Source organism: Bidens hawaiensis, unplaced genomic scaffold (genome assembly GCF_021521415.1).
Source record: "Bidens hawaiensis isolate Kalapana, Puna unplaced genomic scaffold, B.hawaiensis_p1.1 tig00030046_1, whole genome shotgun sequence".
Taxonomy (NCBI): domain Eukaryota; kingdom Viridiplantae; phylum Streptophyta; class Magnoliopsida; order Asterales; family Asteraceae; genus Bidens; species Bidens hawaiensis.
The window spans coordinates 146784-169509 of NW_027494996.1; the positions used below are offsets into that span (position 1 = coordinate 146784).

Genomic DNA, 22726 nt, shown 5'->3' on the forward strand with positions numbered 1-22726 from the left:
GGATCTGGGTTTATTTGGCGTGCCTTTAATGTCTTCATTGTTTCTTATTCTGCTGCTTGTAGTTGTTTGTTTCCTACATTGCACGTTAACCACCCCATCAATCAATCAATATTCAATTCTCATATCACAACTCTTGATCCTCCCTGCTGACTGATAAACAAGCAGGAAGGAAGAAGAAGATTAACAAACTACAACCACAACTACAACCTAAACCCAGATAGATAGATAGATAGATAGTTAGATCTTAGAGAGAAACTGAGATTGGGTTGCCGTTAGTTATTACATCCAACGCCGTTACACTCGCCGTTTTCTTAGCTTACCTTCACTTACATTTACTTATTACCCCTTTTACCTTTAACCAACAACCGTACCTAAACTACCTTACTTACTTACTTACTTCAACTCAAGTCAGATCAGGTCAACACCACTTCTACTTTCAACCCATGGTCATGAACAAATATATAATAATCCCACATTCACAATTTATATAATAATAATAATAATTGACAATACGAAATAATAAGATGTTATACAAGGTTGTAATTTCAACACTGGTAGTTATTACATGTCACTAAGTTACTCGGTGACAATATTGATTATATTACAACACTGGTAGTTATACAAAGTTGTACGTTAAAAACAACTGCAAGTGAAGTGAATGATTGGATGGAGGTCACCGGCTGTTTATAACACCCATTAGGCTAAAACTCACGGACCGCTATAAACCTGACATCATATTTGAACTTGGCGAAGAACTACCCACCTACTGCATCGGTATTGAATTAGGGCTACCCAACTCTTACTAAATAAGAGGAAGATAAAGTAAGAAACAACTTTGATAAAGAATTAGGAAATTTAAATCTAAGAATGTAACTAAAGATACGTGAAATCTGAGTTTTAATTTTCTTCCAACCATGCGTGTCTTTAAGTAGAGTCCGTTAAACTATATATTCGGGAGGTCGGCATAAGTTGTTATCAGATTTTTTTTTTGTTAACCATATAACTTCCATTTCTAGAAAACGTTTACAATAAAGTGGCAAGCAAACGGGCAACAAGCTACGCCGCTACACCCTTTTGAATAGCAAAGCCAATCCTACTAAAAACAAAGCTTTGAGACTTAGGAGTTGAAGAGGTTCCATGTACAACACGTTGAACCCTACTCAAAAAATTTACAGCCTCTGGGCCAGGAAACCAAATGTATCAAAAGCAAATGGGAGAAAGACATGTTGATTCTCTAAACAAGCTTTCTCGTGTTTAACAACTTTGTCTGATTCAGCCTTCAACGCAGCCTAACCCACAACAAACCCACCGTCTCTAAGCCCAATAAGAGGAGACACTAATGTAAGATCCACACAAGCGTGTTCCCCCCCTGCCCACCCAAACACAAGAATATCAGCTGGTCGTAAAGTAGAACTCTTTTCAAGAGGATCCGTTGTTATCAGATTACTAAAAATAAAAATGTCTTTCACTGTTCAAGAGAATCCTTTGTTATCAGATTATTAAAAATAAAAATGATATCCGTTGTTTTATTTTGATGAAAATGAATGAATGCTATAATTATTAGTAGGGAAAATTTCTCAAATGTTTCTCTTTAGAGAGATTTTCAATATATTTCTTCAAAATTCAAATTCCTTATTTGTCTTCTTACTAACCCATCGTCGTCACTATATTAAAAGTTCAAAACGACATGTTTCTAAACCCGTAGCCCCCACTATGTTAGCTTAAAACTCGTCGTCTCCCCGCCAGCTCAAAACCCGTCGACAATGTCTATTGATTCCGACCACATTCGTGTCAACTCCCAGCTACCACATGCGTGTCTTTGTTGCTGCAAGTTTTTTTTGTCCATCGATTTCGAACGTATTCGTGTTACTTCTTGCACACGTGTATTTGCCTGTTCGTCGCATTTTCTTAATTTAAACATGCCAGTTTGTTGTATTTTGGTGTATACTTTTTTTTTTGCATTACCTTCGGTTCGTAACCCGATACCGACCGAACTCCTGTTGCTTTCCCACCACAACACAAAACAATGGATTCCGACCGATTTCACATAAAATCTTACCATTTAAAGCAAAAATACCAGTTTAGCGTAACGCAACGCGCCAGGTAAAACACTTGGTTATGATTATTATTAAGAAAGTGACCTTTAAATATATGGAAGTGAAGGTGGTTGAGCGGCCGGGTGCCCTTTTGGAGATAAGACTAACCCCATTCCTGTCCCTATCCCAATCCACATCTTATTTTTTTTATTTTTTTTATTTTAATTAATTTAATTATTATTCACATTATTATTAATTATCTTCTTTTTTTTTAAATAAAAGAAAAACAATAATAACAATAATACTACTAATAATAATAATAATAATAGAAAAGTGATTAAGTGGAGATGAGGAAAAGTCATTAGCACTGACTAACCACCCCCAAATCCAAATCAAATAATCAATAACCCTGACTACTTCCTCTGTCTGTCAACGGAACGCCGTTACACTGTAACCGTTAATACCCGACTCACGTGCACTTGAGTCGATGGCTCTCGAGCGAGGAGGAGGAGGAGGAGTAACTCTCTCCTCATCCTCACCCGTCCCCGTGGTAGCCGAAGAAGACCTCGCCAAGGCCCCTCGGCTACCACGCTGGACGAGGCAGGAGCTTCTTGTCCTCATCCAGGGCAAGAAGGTCGCAGAGAACCGCGTCCGCAGAGGCAGGACCGCGGTTCTCGCCTTCGGGTCGTCCCAAGTGGAGCCCAAGTGGTCTTCGGTTTCCTCGTACTGTAAACGTCACGGGGTAAACCGAGGACCAGTCCAGTGTAGGAAACGCTGGAGTAACCTCGCCGGTGACTTTAAGAAGATTAAGGAATGGGAGTCTCAGATCAAAGAAGAAGCCGAGTCGTTCTGGGTCATGAGGAATGATCTGAGGAGGGAGCGGAAGCTACCCGGGTTTTTCGATAGGGAGGTGTATGATATTTTGGATGGGGGCAGAGCCGTGCCGGACGGAGACAAGGATAACTCGTTGAATTTGTCGTTGGCCCCTTCGGTGGCCGAGGAGGAGGAGGAGGAAGAGGATAAAGCTAAAGTGGAGGAGATTAATGAAGTTGTGTTTGATAGTGGAAGGACCGCGACTGCCGATGAAGGTTTGTTTTCGGATGGTAGTCCGGAGAAAGTCGCTCCTATTCCCATATCAGGTGAGGTTGTAGAGCTACTTAGTCGTGTCTGACAGGTCATTAATAACATTAGTATAATAGTATAATACTAATGTTATGAATTTACTTTTTAAACGACTTGGTTTTGCTATTTAAAAAGGTTTTGCAGCACAGCTTGATGTAAACCGTTGTTAACAGCAACTCTTTAATGACGAAATCCGTATTTATTTTTTTGCTAATAGCGAATTGTTGTTTTGCAGCAACACAGTATGATCCGCCTCCAGCTGCAGCAGGTAAAGAATCTAATAATAATAATGTTTATCCACTTATTACTTGAGATTAATGTTTTTGAATTTTGATGCAGATAAAGAAAGTAGTCCCGGCCCCGAAACTTACCAAGAGAGGGAAAGGGAGAGGAAGAGGAAGCGTCCGGAAGAAGCAGAAGAAGTATCGTTACAGAAACAATTGATTGAAGCGATGGAAAGGAACGGCAGGCTGCTAAGCTCGCAGCTTGAGATTCAGAACACAAACTCGCAGTTGGACCGGGAACAGCGTAGAGATCATGCAAGTAGTCTTTTTGGTGTGCTTAATAAGCTTGCAGATGCAATGACCAGGATTGCAGATAAGTTGTAGTCTTTGGTTTGGTTATGTTCTTGTGCATATAATTGGCCCCATTCCCATGTGGATGATATTTCTCTTTTATATTTTGAGTTGATTGCTTATAGCGGCAGGCGGTATAGGTGGGTGTTCATAAACACAATAATGTTATGACTTTGCATCGATCATTATTATTATTATTATATATAGTTGAGGCTTTCATTCCTGCTTTGCTTTGCTTGCCATAAACATTTGGCTCTTTTGAATTACAGTGGCAGATGCTCAAGGTCATATTTTATTTATGTCATTGGTTTTGATCTTGTGATAATGAGCTGAACTTTAACATCAAGAGACATTATCATATATTCTTATGTTGATTGTTCCGAAACCTGGTTTTGGTACATACCGCAGCAATGCTGATGGTAGAGCCCAGTGACGGATCTAGAACCAAATGTCAGGGGTAACGTTTAAAATTTTGTTTAACCGTATTTCATGCAGTGTATACTAAACAAAAATAGAAGCACGATGATAAATAAGTTTAAACACATGGGCTGCAAATTTCTCCCGTTCAGTTTTTAAAAGCTTGAAATCGAGCAATTAAATCATTTTCTTTTACTCTGTCAAATTTCTCCCGAAATACACTCCCTTTCTTTATTAATAAAGTCATTCATATATATATATTAGAAAATGTCACTATCTTCGATATGTCAAACGTATAAAATTAATCACAAGGATTTAAACCGGACATATTTTCTATCAAACTAGTTGAGACCTCATTAAATATTTTTCCAAGTTCTTGAATTAGCATATCCAAAACGGTATTAAAAACTTTTAAACTTAAAATGATGTTGATTAGTAATGATATTCTTTCGGTTTCGTTGATTATCATAACTTTCCGTCATATCTAACAACTTAATCTCTTTTTTTTTCACAAAAAGATATCACTCTAGCCAACATCTTGTCAAACCCGTTTCGTTTTAGATTATTCAATGTTCGGTTTATCCCGTTTGTCAGCTTAAACGCTTCTAACATGTCTTGATTTTTTTAAACGTTTTGATATATAGTCTAATAAGTGTATATATATTATTTTAAGTGTAACATATATGTTTTTAAGGATTAATGAGTTTTATTGGTTGGGCTTTACACCTTTATTTGGACTTTAGTTGGGTTGAATTTTTAAATTGGTTAAGCTTAAAACGCATATGGTTAACGTTATTTTTTTCAGTGGTAACGAAACACGAAAATTCAGCCATCTTCCCGAACCACGCCCGCGGCGACTGCTGTAGACCATACAAAGCTTTCTTTAATCTACAAACATAATTCGGGTTACTCGAACTAACAAACCCAACCGGTTGTGTCATGTGTATGGTATGATCTAAGCTTCCGTATAAGAAAGCATTATCAATATCCATCTGCCACGTATTCCACCCTTTGCTTACCGCCAAAGCTATGACGGTTCGAACGGTTGTTAATTTTGCAACCGGGCTAAACGTTTCTTCGTAGTCTAAACCGTATTGTTGTGAGAACCCCCGGGCCACGAGTCGAGCTTTACATCGTTCCACCGTGCCGTCTGGTCTACGTTTCACTTTATAGACCCATTTACATGAAATCGGCTTCACTTCTTCCGGTAAAGGAACCAACTCCCATGTTTGATTTGCTTCTAGTGCTGACATCTCGACTCGCATTGCTTCGACCCACTCTTCTTTCTTACTCGCTTCATCCAACGAGTCCGGCTCGACAACCTGTTCTTCAACCATTGCTACATTAGCATACCGCAAGTTAGGCCTTCTTTCTCGAGACGACCTTCTAGTAACAGTCGCATCCGCTTCTGTCTGATCAATTATCTTAGTCGTCTCATGGCTTGTACCAGCCTCACTTTCTTCCTCATTCCGTTCATCATTGAACCTCAACTTTATTTGTGACAATTCTTTCTTAAGAACCTCACTATCAGGTAGTGGTTCTCTACTCAACGTCCACCAAGCCGACATCTCGTCAAACACCACATTACGAGAGACATAACACTTCTTTGTTGTTGGATCCAAACAACGCCACCCTTTTCGTTGAGGATCGTATCCAACAAAAATACACCGAACAGCTTTCTTCTCTAATTTATGGCGTAGATGGCTGGGAATAAACACGTAGCACACACACCCAAACACTTTCTAATGCTTTACACTCGGTTTTCTTCCAAACATTCTTTCATAAGGTGATGTGTATTCCAGTCCTTGTTGTGGCAGCCGATTAATTGCATAAGCTGCTGTCATCATTGACTCAGCCCAGAAACTTCCTGGTACATTCTTATCGTGCAACATACTTCCCGAAACTTCAGCTAAATGCCGGTTCTTTCTCTCCGTTATACCATTCCGCTGAGGCGTATTTGAACACGTAAGTTGTCTCCTAATCTTGTTTCTTTTCAAAAAATCATTGAACTCGTGTGACGTGTATTCGCCACCATTATCTGACCTTAGAACCTTTATTTCTTTTCTTGTTATTCGTTCGACTTCCAGCTTGAAGTCTTTGAATTTCTCAAACGCTTCGGACTTATGTTGCATAAAATATAGCCACACAAAACGTGAATAATCATCAATAAACGTTATCATAAAGCGCTTACCACTTAATGATGGTTGTTTCACGGCTCCAAACACATCGGTATGAATAAGGTCGAGAGGAGCGCTTGACTTGAACTCCGAGTCTTCGAACGGTAACTGTTTGGCCTTGCCAAACTGACACCCAGCACACACATGATCCGGGTGTACATTATGATCCGGAAGATCCCTTACCGTTTGCTTCTTCATCATAATGTCGAGTTTATCGAACCCGACATGACCGAGCCGTCGATGCCATAAGTCGGAGTTTTCGTTACTTCGGGACTTTTCTGCATAAGCCGATTCAGCCGAGAGAACATACATTGTCTCTTTTCTTTTACCTTGTAAAACCGGTTTACTTGGAGTTTCAAAGTGGTCGAACACTTTAACATCGTTCGGCCCAAACAACACGTAATGACCTGCTTCAGTAAGTTGAGGGACTGATAACAAATTCTTCTTCATCCTGGGCACGTGATACACATCTTTTAGTGTTAACTCGTTTTTACTTGAACCGGCCGGAAACGCCACATCTCCAATATGCGCGATCGAATGTTTTGAGTTATCAGCAAAAACCACTTTGCTTCCACCATATTTTACTTGATTCAATAACTTGCCTTTTTCGCCGGTCATGTGGTTCGAGCATCCGGAGTCAACAATCCAGTCATCAATTTTATTTGCTTTCGGGTGAACAGTTGCCGTGTAAGCATGGTTTCTTGAGCGAAGTATGCTTCGGCATCCCACTCATCATCTTGTTCGACTTCCGCATTATTCCTGAAGAAACACTAACCGGACCCCGGGCAGATTACTGGTAACCTGGGGGTTAGATAGCTGTTTCCCACGAGGGGTTAGACCCTGAGAAGATGGTTCTTCTGATAACCTGCAAAACAGACACCGTGAGCTTGTCACTGAGAAGGGGGGGTTCCTCCTTGTGACCACCCTCCGGCGTGAGAATCAGACTAGATTGCTCTTTAAATATAAGTGTATATTAAGAGATTGCTAGAGCAGATATCAGGTATAATATGATGATATAAGATAAGATATGTTTAGATGAGATGGTCATACCATTTGTGGTATTTATAGCCGAATGTAGGTTTCCAAGGAGGTGTGGCCGGCTGCAACAGTGTTCCTGTTCCACCAACAGTGGCCTACGCACGTGCCCTGCTGGTAGTTGGTGAGTAGGCAGCGGCTGATAGTGACCAGGCCTGCTGTGTACTATTCCTTTTCCACCAACTGCCGGCTACGCACGTGGTATGGCAGTAGTTGGTGAGTAGGCAGCGGCTAATAGTGACACAGTACAGGAGCATGCTGCTCGCCATACTGTGTCAATAAGCTGTCGTATCTTTAGTCAGATCTTTTTCCCATACCTCGTCAGGTACAGTACAGAAGATCTTCCCGTATCGTACGGACTGGCTTATTTGGGCAGGAGTATTCCCCCTCCCGCCCTTGTGCGGGATTGTTCCCGGCTTTGCTCATTCCCTCAGGTGACACTGAGTGATTGAGAGCTAAGTGCCTTGTGCGTGTAGCCTTGCTGCGCGGGTGGCCTTCCCTGATGGCTTGTATCCGAAGCTGCGGGAACAGGCGGAGTCCTTCACCATCGGGAGGCATTTCCTGCGGGAACAGCTTGCGTACTGCGCGTAAGGACGTCACGTCTCTGAGCATGGTTGGTCATGCGGATCCAGTTGGTTTCTGCGCAGACGTTCCTCTTCAAGGTGAGTCTTGCGGGTCCAACTGGGCTCTGCTGGGACCTACCTCTTCAATTCCCTTCTTCTTGATTCTTTCCTGGACAATTCCGAGCAATGTGACCCTTTCTTCCGCACCGGTAACACCTGAATGAAAACTTCTTTACACCAGAATTCTTGTTATTATCTTCGCCTTTGTCTCCTTTGACCTCTCTTTCTTTCTTATGCCATGGCTTCTTTTTCTCATTGTACTTCCCTCGACTTTGAAACTTCCCAGTTCGAAAACCATTCTTCCATTTACCGGCATACAAGGCTTGGTCTTCCGCCTTTGGCGGATCAACAGAAACATCTCCCGTATGCTTCATTAAAGCTTCTTGGCCTGCCAAATAATTTTCAAACTCACCAAGCGTAGGTGGGTTCGCCCATCCCTGTAGAGCTGCAACGAAGCTTCGGAACTCGGGTTTTAACCCGTGAATAATAATTCTCTTCATCCTTGCCTCCCCGATCCTAGCTTGTTGATCCAATTCTCCAATTTCTCGACATAACGTCTTCACCTTGTGAAAGTATTGGGGTATCGTAAGTTCCCGTTGGCTTATTGACAATAACTCATTCTCCAAAAGTTGGAGTTTGGTATCGTTTTTCTTAGAGAATAACGCAGCCAACGCATCCCATACCGGTTTCGGTGTTTCGAGATCTTGGATATGTTCCAACAGCTCTTCATCGATTGTTGTTTTCAAGTAGAACATGGCTTTACCGACTTTCACTCGCCACTTCCCAGTAGCCCCGTTCACATCGTTCCTCGGTTCCACGGTGCTTTCTCCATTGACAACTTCCCACAGATCTTGCCCTTGCATATATGACTTCATACATGTCGCCCATGTATTGTAGTTCGAGTTGTTCAACTTCTTCACACCACCAACGACTTGGAACTCCGACATGATTCGCGGGTTTGGCTTTGATACCACTTGTTGAACGTGAAACAAGTGAAACCAAAGATCGAAAGCCAACCACAACAAAGCGATATTGCTCAAAACTTGAGAGCGACTCTTTTTATTTAATAGGAAAAACAAAAACCAACAGAACGTGCATGCATGAACAAATAGACTTATTGGGTTTATAACTCCACCCATACATATGACTCATACTTTAACTCAACTACTGCAGTTTGACTCAAAACCAAACACTATTTCAAACTAAACAAAATAGACTCAAGATAATGGATAAACTAAATTAAAATTAAAACGATAATGATAAATTTTGATCTCCTCCAAGCCACCCCACGAGACCAACCTATCCACCCAACAAGTCGATGATGCATATCGTTTAACAAGAGTTTGTGTGTGATAGAAATCGTTGTCACGAGCTTTCATAATATGGTAAGATTGGTACTTATTATTATTAAATAGAATATATTAGTTACAGTTTGTTGCAATAATATATAAAGTTCCAATTTAGTTAATACTTGTTTGGGGCATCCGAAATATCTCGAAGACAGACCTAGATTCAAACATTATTTGTATATATAAAAAGGCGTTCTATTATTTAGTTGAAGTTAGAAAAATATTGATAACTGACATTTTAATTAAGACGGGGGTTAATTATATCACACGCATACTATACTAGACATGTTTTTGGGTGTTTTTAGCTTTTTGGTTTTTGTTAATTGTTTTCCATCGAGTGGTTGTTTTTGTTAGTTTGGCCGGATAGTCACTTGTTATACCATTTGATGGTTAATAAAATGTTTTCGTCGTTAAAAAAAAAGGCAAGTTTTGGTTGGTATATAATAAATAGTAGAAAAGGTCTCTCCTGGTTCTTTGTTCCAGCTTAGAGCTCAGGGAATTAAACACAATCATTCCCTCTTTATTATATTCAAACAACCTCCACGATGTGCTGCCAATCCATACACCACCATTAATAACTAATTATATGACTCTTTAACTATTTTTTAATTATATATGTATACATGTTGATATAATTAAAAATAACCAAGACAGGTAATATCATCATCGTGCGTCATCATTTCCTAGCAAACAATTTCAGCACTAACCTTCTGCTTTACATGTTGCTCTTAATTTTCAGTTTCATACTTATATAATAATATCTTAATTCATTTTACCAATTCTCCTATGTATATTATTTATGTGTATGTAGCATCCAAAAAATCGTTTCATGCATGCTACCAAAGCAATTTATTTTAACTTCATGCTTAATTAATAATAAATAAACTATGAGTGTACAATTTTCTTATTTTCTTCTGGATGTTGATCTTTGTAATAAATACTATGGCACAAAGTGACCCTCCATTAGGCGTGTAGCGATGTAGATGTATACCAACAACTGCTCAAATCCAAGGCATGGTGAAAAAGCTATAAGGGCATTCATATTCTATCACACATCTCAACTCTATTTTTAAATTTAAGGGAAAATAACCGAAAAAAAAAACCATAGTAAATATTTCTACATCTTTTGTTGTACACACACATTGTTGTTGATGCTGTTGTCCTTAAGGTTTTATGATTTTATTTTCCATTTATCTCTTCATATTAAATGATTAGGAGCTAATCCAAAAATTGACGGACTATTGGGTAACATGGGAGAAAAGACACAAACTTCAAACACGCATAACTGTTGCTACAATTATAGTTAGGGTGCGATGACCGGTGGATCATGTGGCAAATAGCCTAAGGCAACTTGACTGAACAGTTGAACCCGAATTCCATCATTTATGTATCATTTCATCAATCAAGAGTTTCGCCTGAATTTTACAAGCTTGAACTCTTTTCCATATCTAGCATAATGGCGTAAATCAATGATTAGTATAGTCTACATTATAATTTATAGTTTTAATTTCATTATTTATGAGCTAGTTTGTAATTTCGAAAATTTGGCAAGCTTGTCAATAGAGAGATCAACATAGTATTTGTTAAGTCAATAGAGCTTCAAGATCAGCGAGACTTATGAGAATAGTGAATGAGGCGGATTGAGTATTTTTAGTAGGAACCTGTATTGTAACATACAAAGAATGTTGAGGAGTCACTTGATTATTCAATTTTGGAGTATGTTGAGCAAGTGTATAATTGATGTTGATCCAACTCGTTAACATATAATACATAACCTCTTTACTTTATCCTTGAGTATACGTACATTAACTTCTTCTATGAGTTCTTTATTACTTTGTCACGTATATTGCTTACATAAGAAAGATTAAATGATTCCCTACCGGTTGTAACGTAACATACAAAGAACTAATTATACATGTGTAGGTTATATGAATAAACGAATAATCAAACTAAATCCTTTATATATATATGAGTTAATGGCCATTTTCGTCCCTGTGGTTTACTACTTTCGCCACTTCAGTCCAAAATTTTTAATTTTGTCAATTTAGTCCTCATAGTTTTAAATATTAGCCAATTACGTCCCATCCGTCTAACGGCATCCAGCTATGCCGTTAGTTTAAGGGTATTTTTGTCTTTCTCCTTTTAATTTTGAGTTAATGGTCATTTTAGTCCCTGTGGTTTGATATCTTTGTCAATTCAGTCCAAAGTTTAAAAATTTGTCAATTTAATGTTCAGTTTAATTCAGTTTTTTTTATTTTTTATGTTTTTTTTTATAACCCTGAAGAGCATAATTCAAGCCCAAAACCATCGAGCAACCTCAAATAATGGTATGCATTTACTCTGTTGACAACAGTAATCATACCCCCCCCCCTTATATTTAGTTTCTAGACATTTCCTAAAATCTTCTCCATGGTGGAATTCAATGGTAAAGTGGTCAAGGTAATTCCCTGAAACCGAATTATACAGAAAAAACTAAAAATTGTTTTGTTGATTAATGTATAATAGTTGATTACGACCCAGATTTTCGTTATGATATGTTAATCTCTAAACCCTAAATATTATGCATTCATCAAAGAAACGATTTTTAGTTTTTTCCGTACAATTCGATTTCATAGAATTGCTTTGACCACTTTACCATTGAATTCCACCATGGGGGAGAGTTTAGGAACCGTCTAGAAACTAAATACGAGAGGAGGGGGTATGATTACTGTTGTCGACAGAGTAAATGCAGACTTGTTTTGGGCTTGGATAATGCTCTCTAGGGTTATAGAAAAAAAACTGACTTAAATTGACAAAATTTCAAACTTTGGACTGAATTGGCAAAAGTATCAAACCACAGGGACGAAAATGACCAATAACTCAAAATAAAAAGGAGAAAGACAAAAATACCCTTGAACTAACGGCATAGCTGGATGCCGTTAGACGGATAGGACGTAATTGGCTAATATTTAAAACTATGAGGACTAAATTGACAAAAATACAAATTTTAGACTGAAGTGGCGAAAGTAGCAAACCACAGGGACGAAAATGTATATACTTTTTTAGTTTCAGTAATAAATATTGAAAAGTAATAATCAACATTGTCACCTTTTACTTTTAGTTTTTTTAAGGATCAGAGAAGTGAATGATTAATTGTGGCTACTTGTTATTACATATATTCGGAAATTCGTACCCTAATTTTCTGATTCTTTGACAAAGTTTCCCACTAAAAGTCAAACATGGCAAAAATAAAACAATTAATGTAATTATCATCTGCATCTTTTTGGAAAAAGCAAGTTGATTTTTTTTTCTGCTTATAATCATTTTCATGGTAACAATCAATCTGGAGCATGGAAAAAATAGGTCTAAAAATCATCACGAATAGAATTTTGTAGAAAAAGAAAAGAAAATGTATTTACGTGGCAGGACCAAAAAGGTTTGAAAAAAATAAAAACAAAGTTGTTTTATGTATTAAGAAAGAGAACAATTATTTAATGGAACAGAAAGCAACACCATCTCCATTTCTACACAGAATTTAATAACAAAACCCTCTCTTTGTTTCTGTTTCTCAAAAAAGTTTGCTCTAAAAAACTTTCTTCTTGGTCAATGGGGAATATTATTATGCTTCTAACTTTATATTAATTTCTTCTTTTGTTATCTATGGGTTTCTTCAAGTTGCATGTATTCAAGGGGGGTGGGTTTGTAATATGTTTTTCAACATGATTAGCAAGGATAATAGTTTGGGTGGTTATTATGACTGTTTCAGGCGTACGATCCGATCCGATGGCTGAGGATGGATATCGAACCGAGAATAATATTAGTATTAGCAGTGAAGGATCAAGCTCCAAAGATATTAATATTAATATTAATAATATTAATCAAGAAGAAGAAGAGGAAGATGGAGGATGGCTTAGATTGAGTCTAGGAAGTGGTCACCCTCAGCCTCTCACAACCACCAAATATCATTACCGGGTAGTACTAGCATTGGTGGTCATGAGACATGGTCGTTAACTTTAACAATGCCCCAGCACCAGCGACAGCAGCAACAACAACTTAGTTTTCAAGTTACAGATTTTAGGTCGATAACAAAACCACCACCTATGTTTTTTTTGCAACCACACCGAGGAAGGATGGCGGCTGCTATTGATTCATCTTCGTCCCATCATCAACAATACCACGATAATAATAATTATTTGCCACTAACCGTTCTTTCTACACCGTCATCTTTAGGGCAACCACCACTCCGTATAGACTTCAGAGTGGTGGATCCACCCCCAAGACCTTATTCTGGTGTTTGGTTTATTCTTCAAGCATCTCAAACCCAGTAAGTCGTAATTTTTTTAACAGCTAAACACACACCTTTGAAAACCCAAGTATTAATTTAAGCATTCATTGTTATTGAAGAATTAATGTCAAGTACTTATTAATCTTGGCGTTGTTGGGTTTTTCTTATTGAATAAATGCAGGACAAAAGAACCATATTTGCCTCAAGTACAAAAGAGTTACCTTAGAATCAAGTAAGTAACAAAACATGTTTAGAACACAAACTCATCCGTGTGACTCTTATATATCAATCGTTACCTTATTTTAATTAACACAGGGATGGAGGGACGACTGTTGGATTGTTAATCAAGTATTTGGTTTATAAACTCAAACTGGATGGCGAATTTGAGGTAATACATAATTAATCCCATATATTATCTTAATTTTCTGAGTACTACACACACAAATATATAACATGCATCTAACCACAACCCGGTAGAGATCATTAGGAAGTCCTCGTATATTTTACACACGCCTTCCTCTAATTAACTCTTAATTAATCGTCTCCTTTTATTTATATATCGTATGCTAAGGTGTATAGAATATGGTTGGTGAAAGAAACATGAGAACCAATTAAAATGGACTGAAAGTATTCTGGTTATGATCATGTTATGTAACATCAGAATTAGGTATCAAGTACATTTCTAGGTAGCCTTCATGGTATGGTAATTAATACTATAATTAATAATAGTAATATATGGTTAATTAAGAGATTGAATCATCGATACATGCATAGATACATATATGTGTGTGTTTTAATTTGGCTAATTATCGGTGTATTCGATGGCAAGTAACATAAGATCCTTTGGCAAAACCTGAAGGGAAGATCATATCGTGTAAGGCTCAAGTTAATTAATATTGGAATGTTGAAAACTACGTGCCACCATCAACGAATTGCTTGCCCAAGTAAATAGCTAGCTAGCGTGCTTGGTGTGTTGCTTACATATAAATATATATCATGATATATAAATAAATGTTTTCCATTATGGTTTACTGTAAAGTTTCATAGACTACACGATCAAACCATGATAACATACAACATGTCATACAACATCAAGCTTTAATAAAAACTTATAAGTGACTTTAACATAACAATTTTTTATTTCTTTTTGAATTTCATGAGATTTTCAGAAATTGGTCATAGTGAACGCCAGTTTTCTAGTAGTGTGGTTAGCTTCAAGGCGAAGGATAGTTGGGGGCTAGGGGTGGCCCCGGGCTACTCTGTTTTTTCATGCAGAGTGCAAATTTACTCGTTTTCGTCTGACATTTTTTATATGCATGTAGTGTAATTTACCCGTTTCTAACCGAAAATTTGATCTCGGCCCCCTCCGTTTACGGTTTTCTTAATGTGTATTTCTGCCCGGCCCCCTCGACATCTTCGTCCTAGCTTCGCCACTGGTTAGCTTGTCATTATATATATATATATATATATATATATATATACTCTTATGTATGTTGTGTTCCTCATAATGTTTATTTTGCCACGAGCAATTTAAAGCCCTATGCAATCAACTATGAACTGATTGTTGATGAGTCCAACAAGTTCCATTAGTTTTTATGTGGTCTTGGACTCGAGTTTGAAACTTTCTCTACTGCTCAACTAGTTGTTCATCCGGCCTCGTCCTCCTCTTCAACGTCTCACAACCCATACAGAGAGCCATGAGTTGTTTCTTACCTCATTACATGGAACATCTACATCGTCGGCTGCCTGTAATTCGTACACTTAGCCTTCGGCTTCTCAAACTCATGGTCAGACTAGTTAGTTTGGTGGTCAAGGTCGCCGACCACACCACTGTCAGCTTTGAAGACTCGTCTAAAAAACTTTTATATTTAAAAGAACGGAGTACCAATGCTATGAAAAATACCGGTGTTCATAACCTTAATAGTACTCTCTTCTCACAAACACGTGTATAACTATTTGTTTAAAATCAAGCTATTCTCAATGGTGTTACTAAGGCATTGATCAGAAACAAATGAGTTCTTACAAACAAAATGGCTAAAAGAAGAGAAATTAATTAAGAACATTGGTATACTTTTTAGAAAAGTTGTCTAAAATGACCCCTCTAATTGGCATTTGTTATTAGTTCATGTCTTCTCTTACAATGATTTTCGAATATTAATTTAAAAAAAAAACATATCATTACTCACTAAATAATGGGGAGGAATTAAGAGTAGGTGGGGAGATTGCAACACATAACACATGCATGCTACATGCCAACAATAACAAAGTCTGTCAATACTTGTCTCATTTCCTACAACCATATATATCATTATCTCTACATTCTCTTTTTATCTATCCATCTAGGATTCTATGTCTACGAATTTTTAACTATTTCTAATTTGATAGCATCAAAGAACACTTGCATATAATGAAAAAAAAAAGTTTTGAAAGCAATATTTATATTTGCTTAATAGCTGGTTTTATATATACAAGTATGGTATGCATAAATTTATATAATACGTGTTGTTCGGTTATATGTATAAATATATAAAACATTCTGTCTGGCATACTTAACAGAATTAGTTTGGATATCTTAAGTAGTATTTTTATGTTAGAGCTTAAATTAATGTTTAAGATTGGAAGTCAAACTCATATGGCGTACATATAATAACTCAATGATCCCCTGTATGATTGAGACACATGGATAGGATCGATGATACATAAAGCTTTTTAAATATTTTGACTTTAGTTATGTTTTGTAGTTTCTAAGGCTTCTTAGTTACTTGTTTTGGAAGGAATTATATATATAGATTGACTATATAAGTATATATTCTGGGTGGGTGTTACAATTAGATTGTTATTATATATATTATTAGTATATAAAACAAACACATTAGTTAGCTAGCAACGTAAAGATTCGAGGAAGACAGCCTCCTTAATCCCATGATGCCAATTCCAACCATTAATTAATTTGCCATAAAAACCAAATAATTGGTTCATTAGCAATTCATCATAATTATATATATCCAAGCTAACTGATGATATTATTATGATATTATCCAAATATCTAAATAATTATATATATTCAAGCTAACTGATGATATTCTTTAATGTGCATCATTTATTACCATTTCAACACACATATGAACGTTATTGTAGAAATACACATGCCCTTCACACCTCCATAAATCTATAATGCACTGGGGATGGTGTAGAGGATTTATATCCGCCTTCATAATGTCCCGTTATGAATGGTTGGTGCCACTTCAAATGTAGTGTTAGGGTTTGAGAATAATATTTGGTTCAAGTTGAGATGCATGTAGAGATCGAATTTGGTGCATGCGTTAGTTTCGTCATGCTTTCGCATCCTACCACTAATACATATATAGATCGACAATTGATAGGACCCCCACAACTGGGACCTAGCTACTTAATTGTAACTTTTTATAGAATATATATTGTGGTTTAATAGCCCTGCTTGTGGTGCGCACATATGATGTATATATGTGTGAACCCTCGGGTGGGCAAAAGTGAAATTGCACTAATTTTGACGTTATTTTACTAATCTCGTGAAAATAACGTTAAAAGTGACGGACGGTTAATCAGGCATCATGTAGTGGCGTTGATAACCGAAAGACAAGGGTACATGCACCGATCAGCCGGTGTCCCGATGATTGAGTGCTATGTGCCTTATGTCCAAGGCTTGATGCAAAACTACTATCGAGCCGGGGGTCTCACCGAAAGCAGCCTATCTATCCTTATAGGGTAGAGGTAAGGCTGTCTACATCTTACCCTCCTCAGACCCTACCATAGCTTTGCTATTGGTGGGATATACTGAGTACGATGATGATGATGATGATGATGATGATGATGATGATGATATTGTGGTTCAAAGCAAGCACTTATATTATAAGGTTTTATCAAGTGATGCATTTCAACGTAAACACAAAAAAATTTACCAAAATAGATATCTTTGACTGCATTTATTACTAAAATAGATATAGAACTCCAGTCTACAACTATATAACCATCGTTATTTTAGTCTGATGCGAGTTTGTCACGTAAGCATAGCTGGCTAAGGAGGTTAATCCGCTTAGTCGCCACTTTTTGGGCATTGATTTTTTTTAAAAAGTTACGGAGTGGGGTGGGGGGCAGCTTTTGACCAACCATTACTTGATACTAGACACATGTCTCAAGTAGACTAAATTTAGCCTACTAATCCGGGTGTTTTAGGCGTTTGCATGTAGGCTAAAAGGAGCCAAGCCGACGTCCTTTCTTTTGTCTATTTGTAGACGACTAAAAAAATGGAGTTGTAGGCTTATTTGGAACACATGTCAAGTAATGACTGGTTAGTAGGTGGGCCACCCTAACTTTTTTTTTATATAAACTTAAGCATTCAAAAGGTGGCTTATAAGATTAGTCGACTTGTCACACATGGCACAATCTGATTGCGTTGGAAGAAAATGTCTAGAGGGTCGGTTGAAAGCTAAAAGTCAAAGTTAATTTAAAAAAAAATGTTCACCCATATCTACTTTGGTAATTTCCCAAATGCAAGGTGTGTGTATAAATTATAAAAGTCTTTTAAAAATAAATTTACAAAAACATACTTAAGTTTTAAATTATGCATGTAACTTCTTAATAATACGTATTTGGTTTCTTTTTTCTCTCTTTGTTCGAAATAATAGTTACAAAGATTAAGAAATATGAAAACTCATGCATCCACAAAGAATCAAGAGTGTAAAGTAAGGCTATGTGTAGTGGAGGGGCTACAATTGGGGGCAAATTGTGACACGTGGCGCCCAGTCAACAAAGGGTGTGAATTTTTTTTGGGTGTAATAGTGTAGGGGCTACAAGTTAAACCCACAGTATCTTTTTTTATTATTTTCGTTTTATAATTAAAAAAATTAAATAAAAACCAATTTTTTTTAATAATTAAATAAAAATGCATTAAAATTAAAAAGAAATACCAAAAAAATACATAACTAAAAAAAGCATAACTAAAAATATAAAAAAACATAACAAAATAAAATACTAATATTCATAATATTCGCGCATTTTTTCAATTCGTTGTCGTTGCAATAATGCGGCCTATTCGTGTAACCCGACCGCTTTGAGAGATTCGTATTCTTTACTCATTTCCCTCAATTTCAACATAGCGGCAATCTTTTCGTGTTGTTTGTTGGTTTCTCTTATGGCATCGTTGAATTCTTCGACAGACTTTTCGTGTTTTTTGATCATTTCTGTTATGATAGCGGTTAGTTCCACGGGTTTCGGTTGGTTCGGGTTGTTTGTAGGATTCATTTTGCTAGATTTTTTGAAGAAGGTGTATGTTTATATAGATATGAAATGAAGAAGAAGGATATGAAATGGAGAAGAATGTATATGTTTATATAGATATGTAATATATTATTTTAATTAATTTTTTTTACCGTTGTCAACGGTCACATTAATAAAATATTATTTACTCACAAGTTTAGGCGATAATAACAATCCGCCCCCGCCCCAAATCGCCCAAAAATCGTGGGGGGGGGGGGGGTTCTAGCCCCCTCACGCCTTTTTGTCGCCCAATCTCGCGCCCACTACATTTGGTCTAAGCGGTTTAGATTAGAAGAATGTCTTTTGATTTTACATATATAAAGTTTGGCACATGTGGGATGGAATGGATGGTTGGAGAGAGAGACGGGCATGATATTGGATGATGATGATGATGATGATGATGATGATGATGATGATGATGATGATATATTTGTATATTTTGGATACAAAATAAAGCAATTGAGAATAGAAGTATATATTAATATTCCTCGGCATTTGGTCTAAAGAATTAATAAAGTTACGTACGTGATAAATTATTAGAAATTAGTCTAATGGCTGCATGATGATTGCGGTCTAATTATTAAAGTATCGATCGTGGCGGAAGGTGAAGCCCATTCAACATTTTTATCAACCATGGTATATATAGGTTTATATTGCATATATTGGAATAATTAACAAGATGTTACTTTTGATCGGTTGATGTTGACAAAATTTTCATTTAATTGATCAATTTTTAAAAAATGTTCACCATAAATTCTGGTGACCTGATCATTATTTAATCATTACTCGATAAAATTTTTAGGGCATGTTTGAGATTTAGTTTGAAAACTGTTGGACTTTTCAAGACGAGTTCTCGTGACTTTTTGAAAACAGTTTTTTTAACCATTTAAAATACTAAAATAAAAGGGACTTTTGTGTTTGCCAAATATTTTTTTTAACTTATTGGCTTTTTGAAAAACCAAGCCAATAAGTCAATAAACAATTTTCAAATTAAATCCCAAACATGCCCTAAAAGTTCCATCGAGCCAATATGCGTTTAAGGTGTTTTCAAGCCAATAAGACAATAAGTTGTTTTCAACTCAACCCTAAACATGCTTTTAACCGATCAAATTATGTGATGCGTCAAAAAACCATCGTGTCACTATTTTTTATGAAACTGTTAGAGCCGATTTTGGCGTCTGGCGAGATTTATGTTGTCTTCCCACGAGATTATTTTGACTTTTGACAGTTTTTTCCTTTTTCGATGAGATTATTTGGTTTCTGACGAGATCTTTTGGACATGTGTTAGAATCTAATTGGTAATACTTACCATCAAGTAATGATTAAATAAAAAGTGGGAGTCAACTAGTTTTAGGGTTAACATGTTAAAAATCAATAGATTACATAGACATTAGGTCTAACATTAACCAACCAAATAAACATTTTGATCATTTTCCCAAATATTTTAAATATGTAGCTTGTGAACTCTCTACATATAAAGCTAATAAATCAGTTTAGGATCCCTTTGTAACAATACGAATAAATCATTTATGTTTTTTGTGTGTGTGAATGGCAAGTTACGTTATTGGGTCCTAGGTATGAAAAGACAAAAAGTAGCTTCCTTTTGAGCCGAGTTAGATGTATGGGTAGGACCCACCATCCATAATCCCATGACAAACCCCTACCTCATGCATACGCAATGATAATGTAATTGTACATCAGATACTTGTGCATCTTCTTTACTAGCTTCATGTTCACCACCATCATTAAATTTTGCTACTAATTACATGATTCTCCTTGGTTATATTTATGAAAGCAGACAGAAATAAGATGTAAAGGACAACAACTTTTTCCGTTTTTGAGCCTGCAACATGTAAGAGATAACATATGGAATAGGCCAAGGAAGGATGTTGTGTTTATAAACTCCACCGCGGCCTCAGTGGACCATCTTATGGTGCTACACTATGGTAGAATTGCATGACCCAACACTCACAACATAATTTGTAACATTGGGGAACTTTTTGTCCCCTTAAATATTGATGCATGCATGTGTTAATTAATTTGCTGGGTTGATCTTTTGTTTACTTGTTTTTGAGTTAGTGTTTTTGTAGTAGTAAGATCGATCAAAGGAGATTTGTTTCAAGTTACAACAACTAGCCTGGTTTTGTTTGGGAAACGTTTATAAGACGACTGTAAAATCATAGAAATTTTCATATATTTAATTTATTACTTTTTCAGTGTTGGCATCACTTCAAACCAATAGCAAAAGAACTGTAATTCATGTGCCACTTAATTATGTGTTAGCTTAATTTTATTATGTGATAGTACCCAAGGTTGCATCATAATACCAAGCACATTCACATTACATTATAACTATAGATAAAAGAGAGGCTTGACGCCACATGTTAGTTGAAGTAATAAATGCTAAAATGCGACTAGCTAATTAGGGTAGTTCATTCAATGCCGACTCAACGATTTTAGAGACCTAAATTAAACAAATAAAAATATTGGGGCCCTTTTTCAAGAAATTGTGGGTTTTTAGTTTTTATTCTTTTTATTTGACCATACTAGGAACTTATTAGAATCAAACCAATTTAGAAACTATGTAAATATGTTTTTACAAAATAACGTTGGTTGCCAATTTATAACTACATTTTGACATTAAATGAGTTGGGTCCGTTAATAAAACAACAAATCACGAGTAAATAATATGGTAATGTTACATATTTAGGGGATAAATCTGCATTGTGTCTCCCTGGTATATGGACCAATTCGACAGGTTTGACACTGAAAATGATTTTGCGAATTATGGACCACTGTGAAATTTCAGCGGGTTAATCTGACTCCTTGCCGTCAGTTGACCGTGAGTTGACTGACAAAAAACGGTGAAATTACCCTTTTACCCATGAGTCTATAATTAAACCTAAAACTAAATATCAAATTTCATGTAGTGGGTGGGGTTCGAACCCCCGACCCCCGATTTAACAACAAACAACACCAACCAGTTGAACTGAACTACTATTTAATCAAACTATACAATATGTAATATATATTAAGCACTTGAAATAGTTTCTTGTATATACAGAATGTGTTGTATATGTATGTTGTATATATGTTCAGTATGTATGCCGTATATATATGTTGTATATATATATTGTGTATATATGCTCTGTATGTATATGCTGTATATAATATTTGCATTATTTCTAGGATCGGGTTTTTTTAAACGTATTTACGGCCAATTTTTTCTAAAAAATCAAAACGAGTCCGAATACGACGAAACAGCCCGTTTTTTAGTAAACTTTTGGTTCAAAAACAACGAAACGGGTCGTTTTTTAGTAAACTTTTGGTTCAAAAACGACGAAACGGGTCGTTTTTCAACAAACTTTTTGTTAAAAATCGACGAAACAGCCCGTTTTTTAGTAAACTTTTGGTTCAAAAACGACGAAACGGCTCGTTTTTTAACAAACTTTTAGTTAAAAAACGACGAAACGGCTCGTTTTTTAACAAACTTTTTGTTAAAAAACGACGAACCCAACCACCCGAACCCAACCCGAACACATTAACACAAACATTTTTTTATATATATAACACGAACACAAAATAAATATATCAAAACACCCAAAACTTCGGGAGTTCACATACATAATATACCTAATAATTAATTATTCACCCGAATTATAAGCTTCGGGATTTTATAAGGGTAGCATCCGGAGACGCGACCCAAAATTCCACGTACGATGGAAGTTTATTTGGTTATGGCGGGCTAAGTCGACCACAAACCAACCCGTGATCTCTCGGATACGGAACTCAATCCGGAGATTGAGTTCGATTGGGACTCCTAAAAGAGCCCT

At 36.5% G+C, this 22726-nt stretch overlaps 3 protein-coding genes across 4 annotated transcripts; 2 read left to right on the plus strand and 1 right to left on the minus strand.

Moving 5' to 3' along the window:
- The first annotated feature begins 2460 nt into the window (after positions 1 to 2460).
- On the plus strand, positions 2461 to 4058 carry LOC143579870 (trihelix transcription factor ASR3-like). 2 transcript variants are annotated; one of them, XM_077063049.1, is made up of 3 exons: positions 2461 to 3175; positions 3394 to 3418; positions 3493 to 4058. In XM_077063049.1, exons 1-3 carry the CDS (start codon positions 2524 to 2526, stop codon positions 3764 to 3766), a joined length of 951 nt encoding a protein of 316 aa, XP_076919164.1. In that variant the 5' UTR covers positions 2461 to 2523; the 3' UTR covers positions 3767 to 4058. The 2 variants fall into 2 exon arrangements, with proteins under 2 accessions (XP_076919164.1, XP_076919163.1); XM_077063048.1 differs by having other exon boundaries at positions 2464 to 3175; positions 3394 to 3426; positions 3498 to 4058.
- Positions 4059 to 8068: 4010 nt separating this feature from the next.
- On the minus strand, positions 8069 to 8932 carry LOC143579873 (uncharacterized). Its single transcript, XM_077063051.1, has one exon. The coding sequence runs from the start codon at positions 8930 to 8932 to the stop codon at positions 8069 to 8071; it is 864 nt and encodes a 287-aa protein (XP_076919166.1).
- A 4319-nt stretch (positions 8933 to 13251) lies between these two features.
- On the plus strand, positions 13252 to 20905 carry LOC143579871 (protein LAX PANICLE 2-like). The gene is made up of 4 exons (XM_077063050.1): positions 13252 to 13637; positions 13780 to 13830; positions 13914 to 13986; positions 20692 to 20905. Exons 1-4 carry the CDS (start codon positions 13333 to 13335, stop codon positions 20851 to 20853), a joined length of 591 nt encoding a protein of 196 aa, XP_076919165.1. The 5' UTR covers positions 13252 to 13332; the 3' UTR covers positions 20854 to 20905.
- Positions 20906 to 22726: the final 1821 nt, after the last annotated feature.

What these genes read in the sequence shown, in the direction of transcription:
- LOC143579870 (XM_077063048.1), top strand. Translation starts at nt 2,524, where the DNA reads ATGGCTCTCGAGCGAGGAGGAGGAGGAGGAGTAACTCTCTCCTCATCC. An exon ending in CGCTCCTATTCCCATATCAG is followed by an intron (nt 3,176 to 3,393) that starts GTGAGGTTGTAG and finishes GTTGTTTTGCAG; the next exon opens with CAACACAGTATGATCCGCCT. An exon ending in TCCGCCTCCAGCTGCAGCAG is followed by an intron (nt 3,427 to 3,497) that starts GTAAAGAATCTA and finishes ATTTTGATGCAG; the next exon opens with ATAAAGAAAGTAGTCCCGGC.
- LOC143579873 (XM_077063051.1), bottom strand. Translation starts at nt 8,932, where the DNA reads ATGTCGGAGTTCCAAGTCGTTGGTGGTGTGAAGAAGTTGAACAACTCG.
- LOC143579871 (XM_077063050.1), top strand. Translation starts at nt 13,333, where the DNA reads ATGCCCCAGCACCAGCGACAGCAGCAACAACAACTTAGTTTTCAAGTT. An exon ending in CTTCAAGCATCTCAAACCCA is followed by an intron (nt 13,638 to 13,779) that starts GTAAGTCGTAAT and finishes GAATAAATGCAG; the next exon opens with GACAAAAGAACCATATTTGC. An exon ending in AAGAGTTACCTTAGAATCAA is followed by an intron (nt 13,831 to 13,913) that starts GTAAGTAACAAA and finishes TAATTAACACAG; the next exon opens with GGATGGAGGGACGACTGTTG.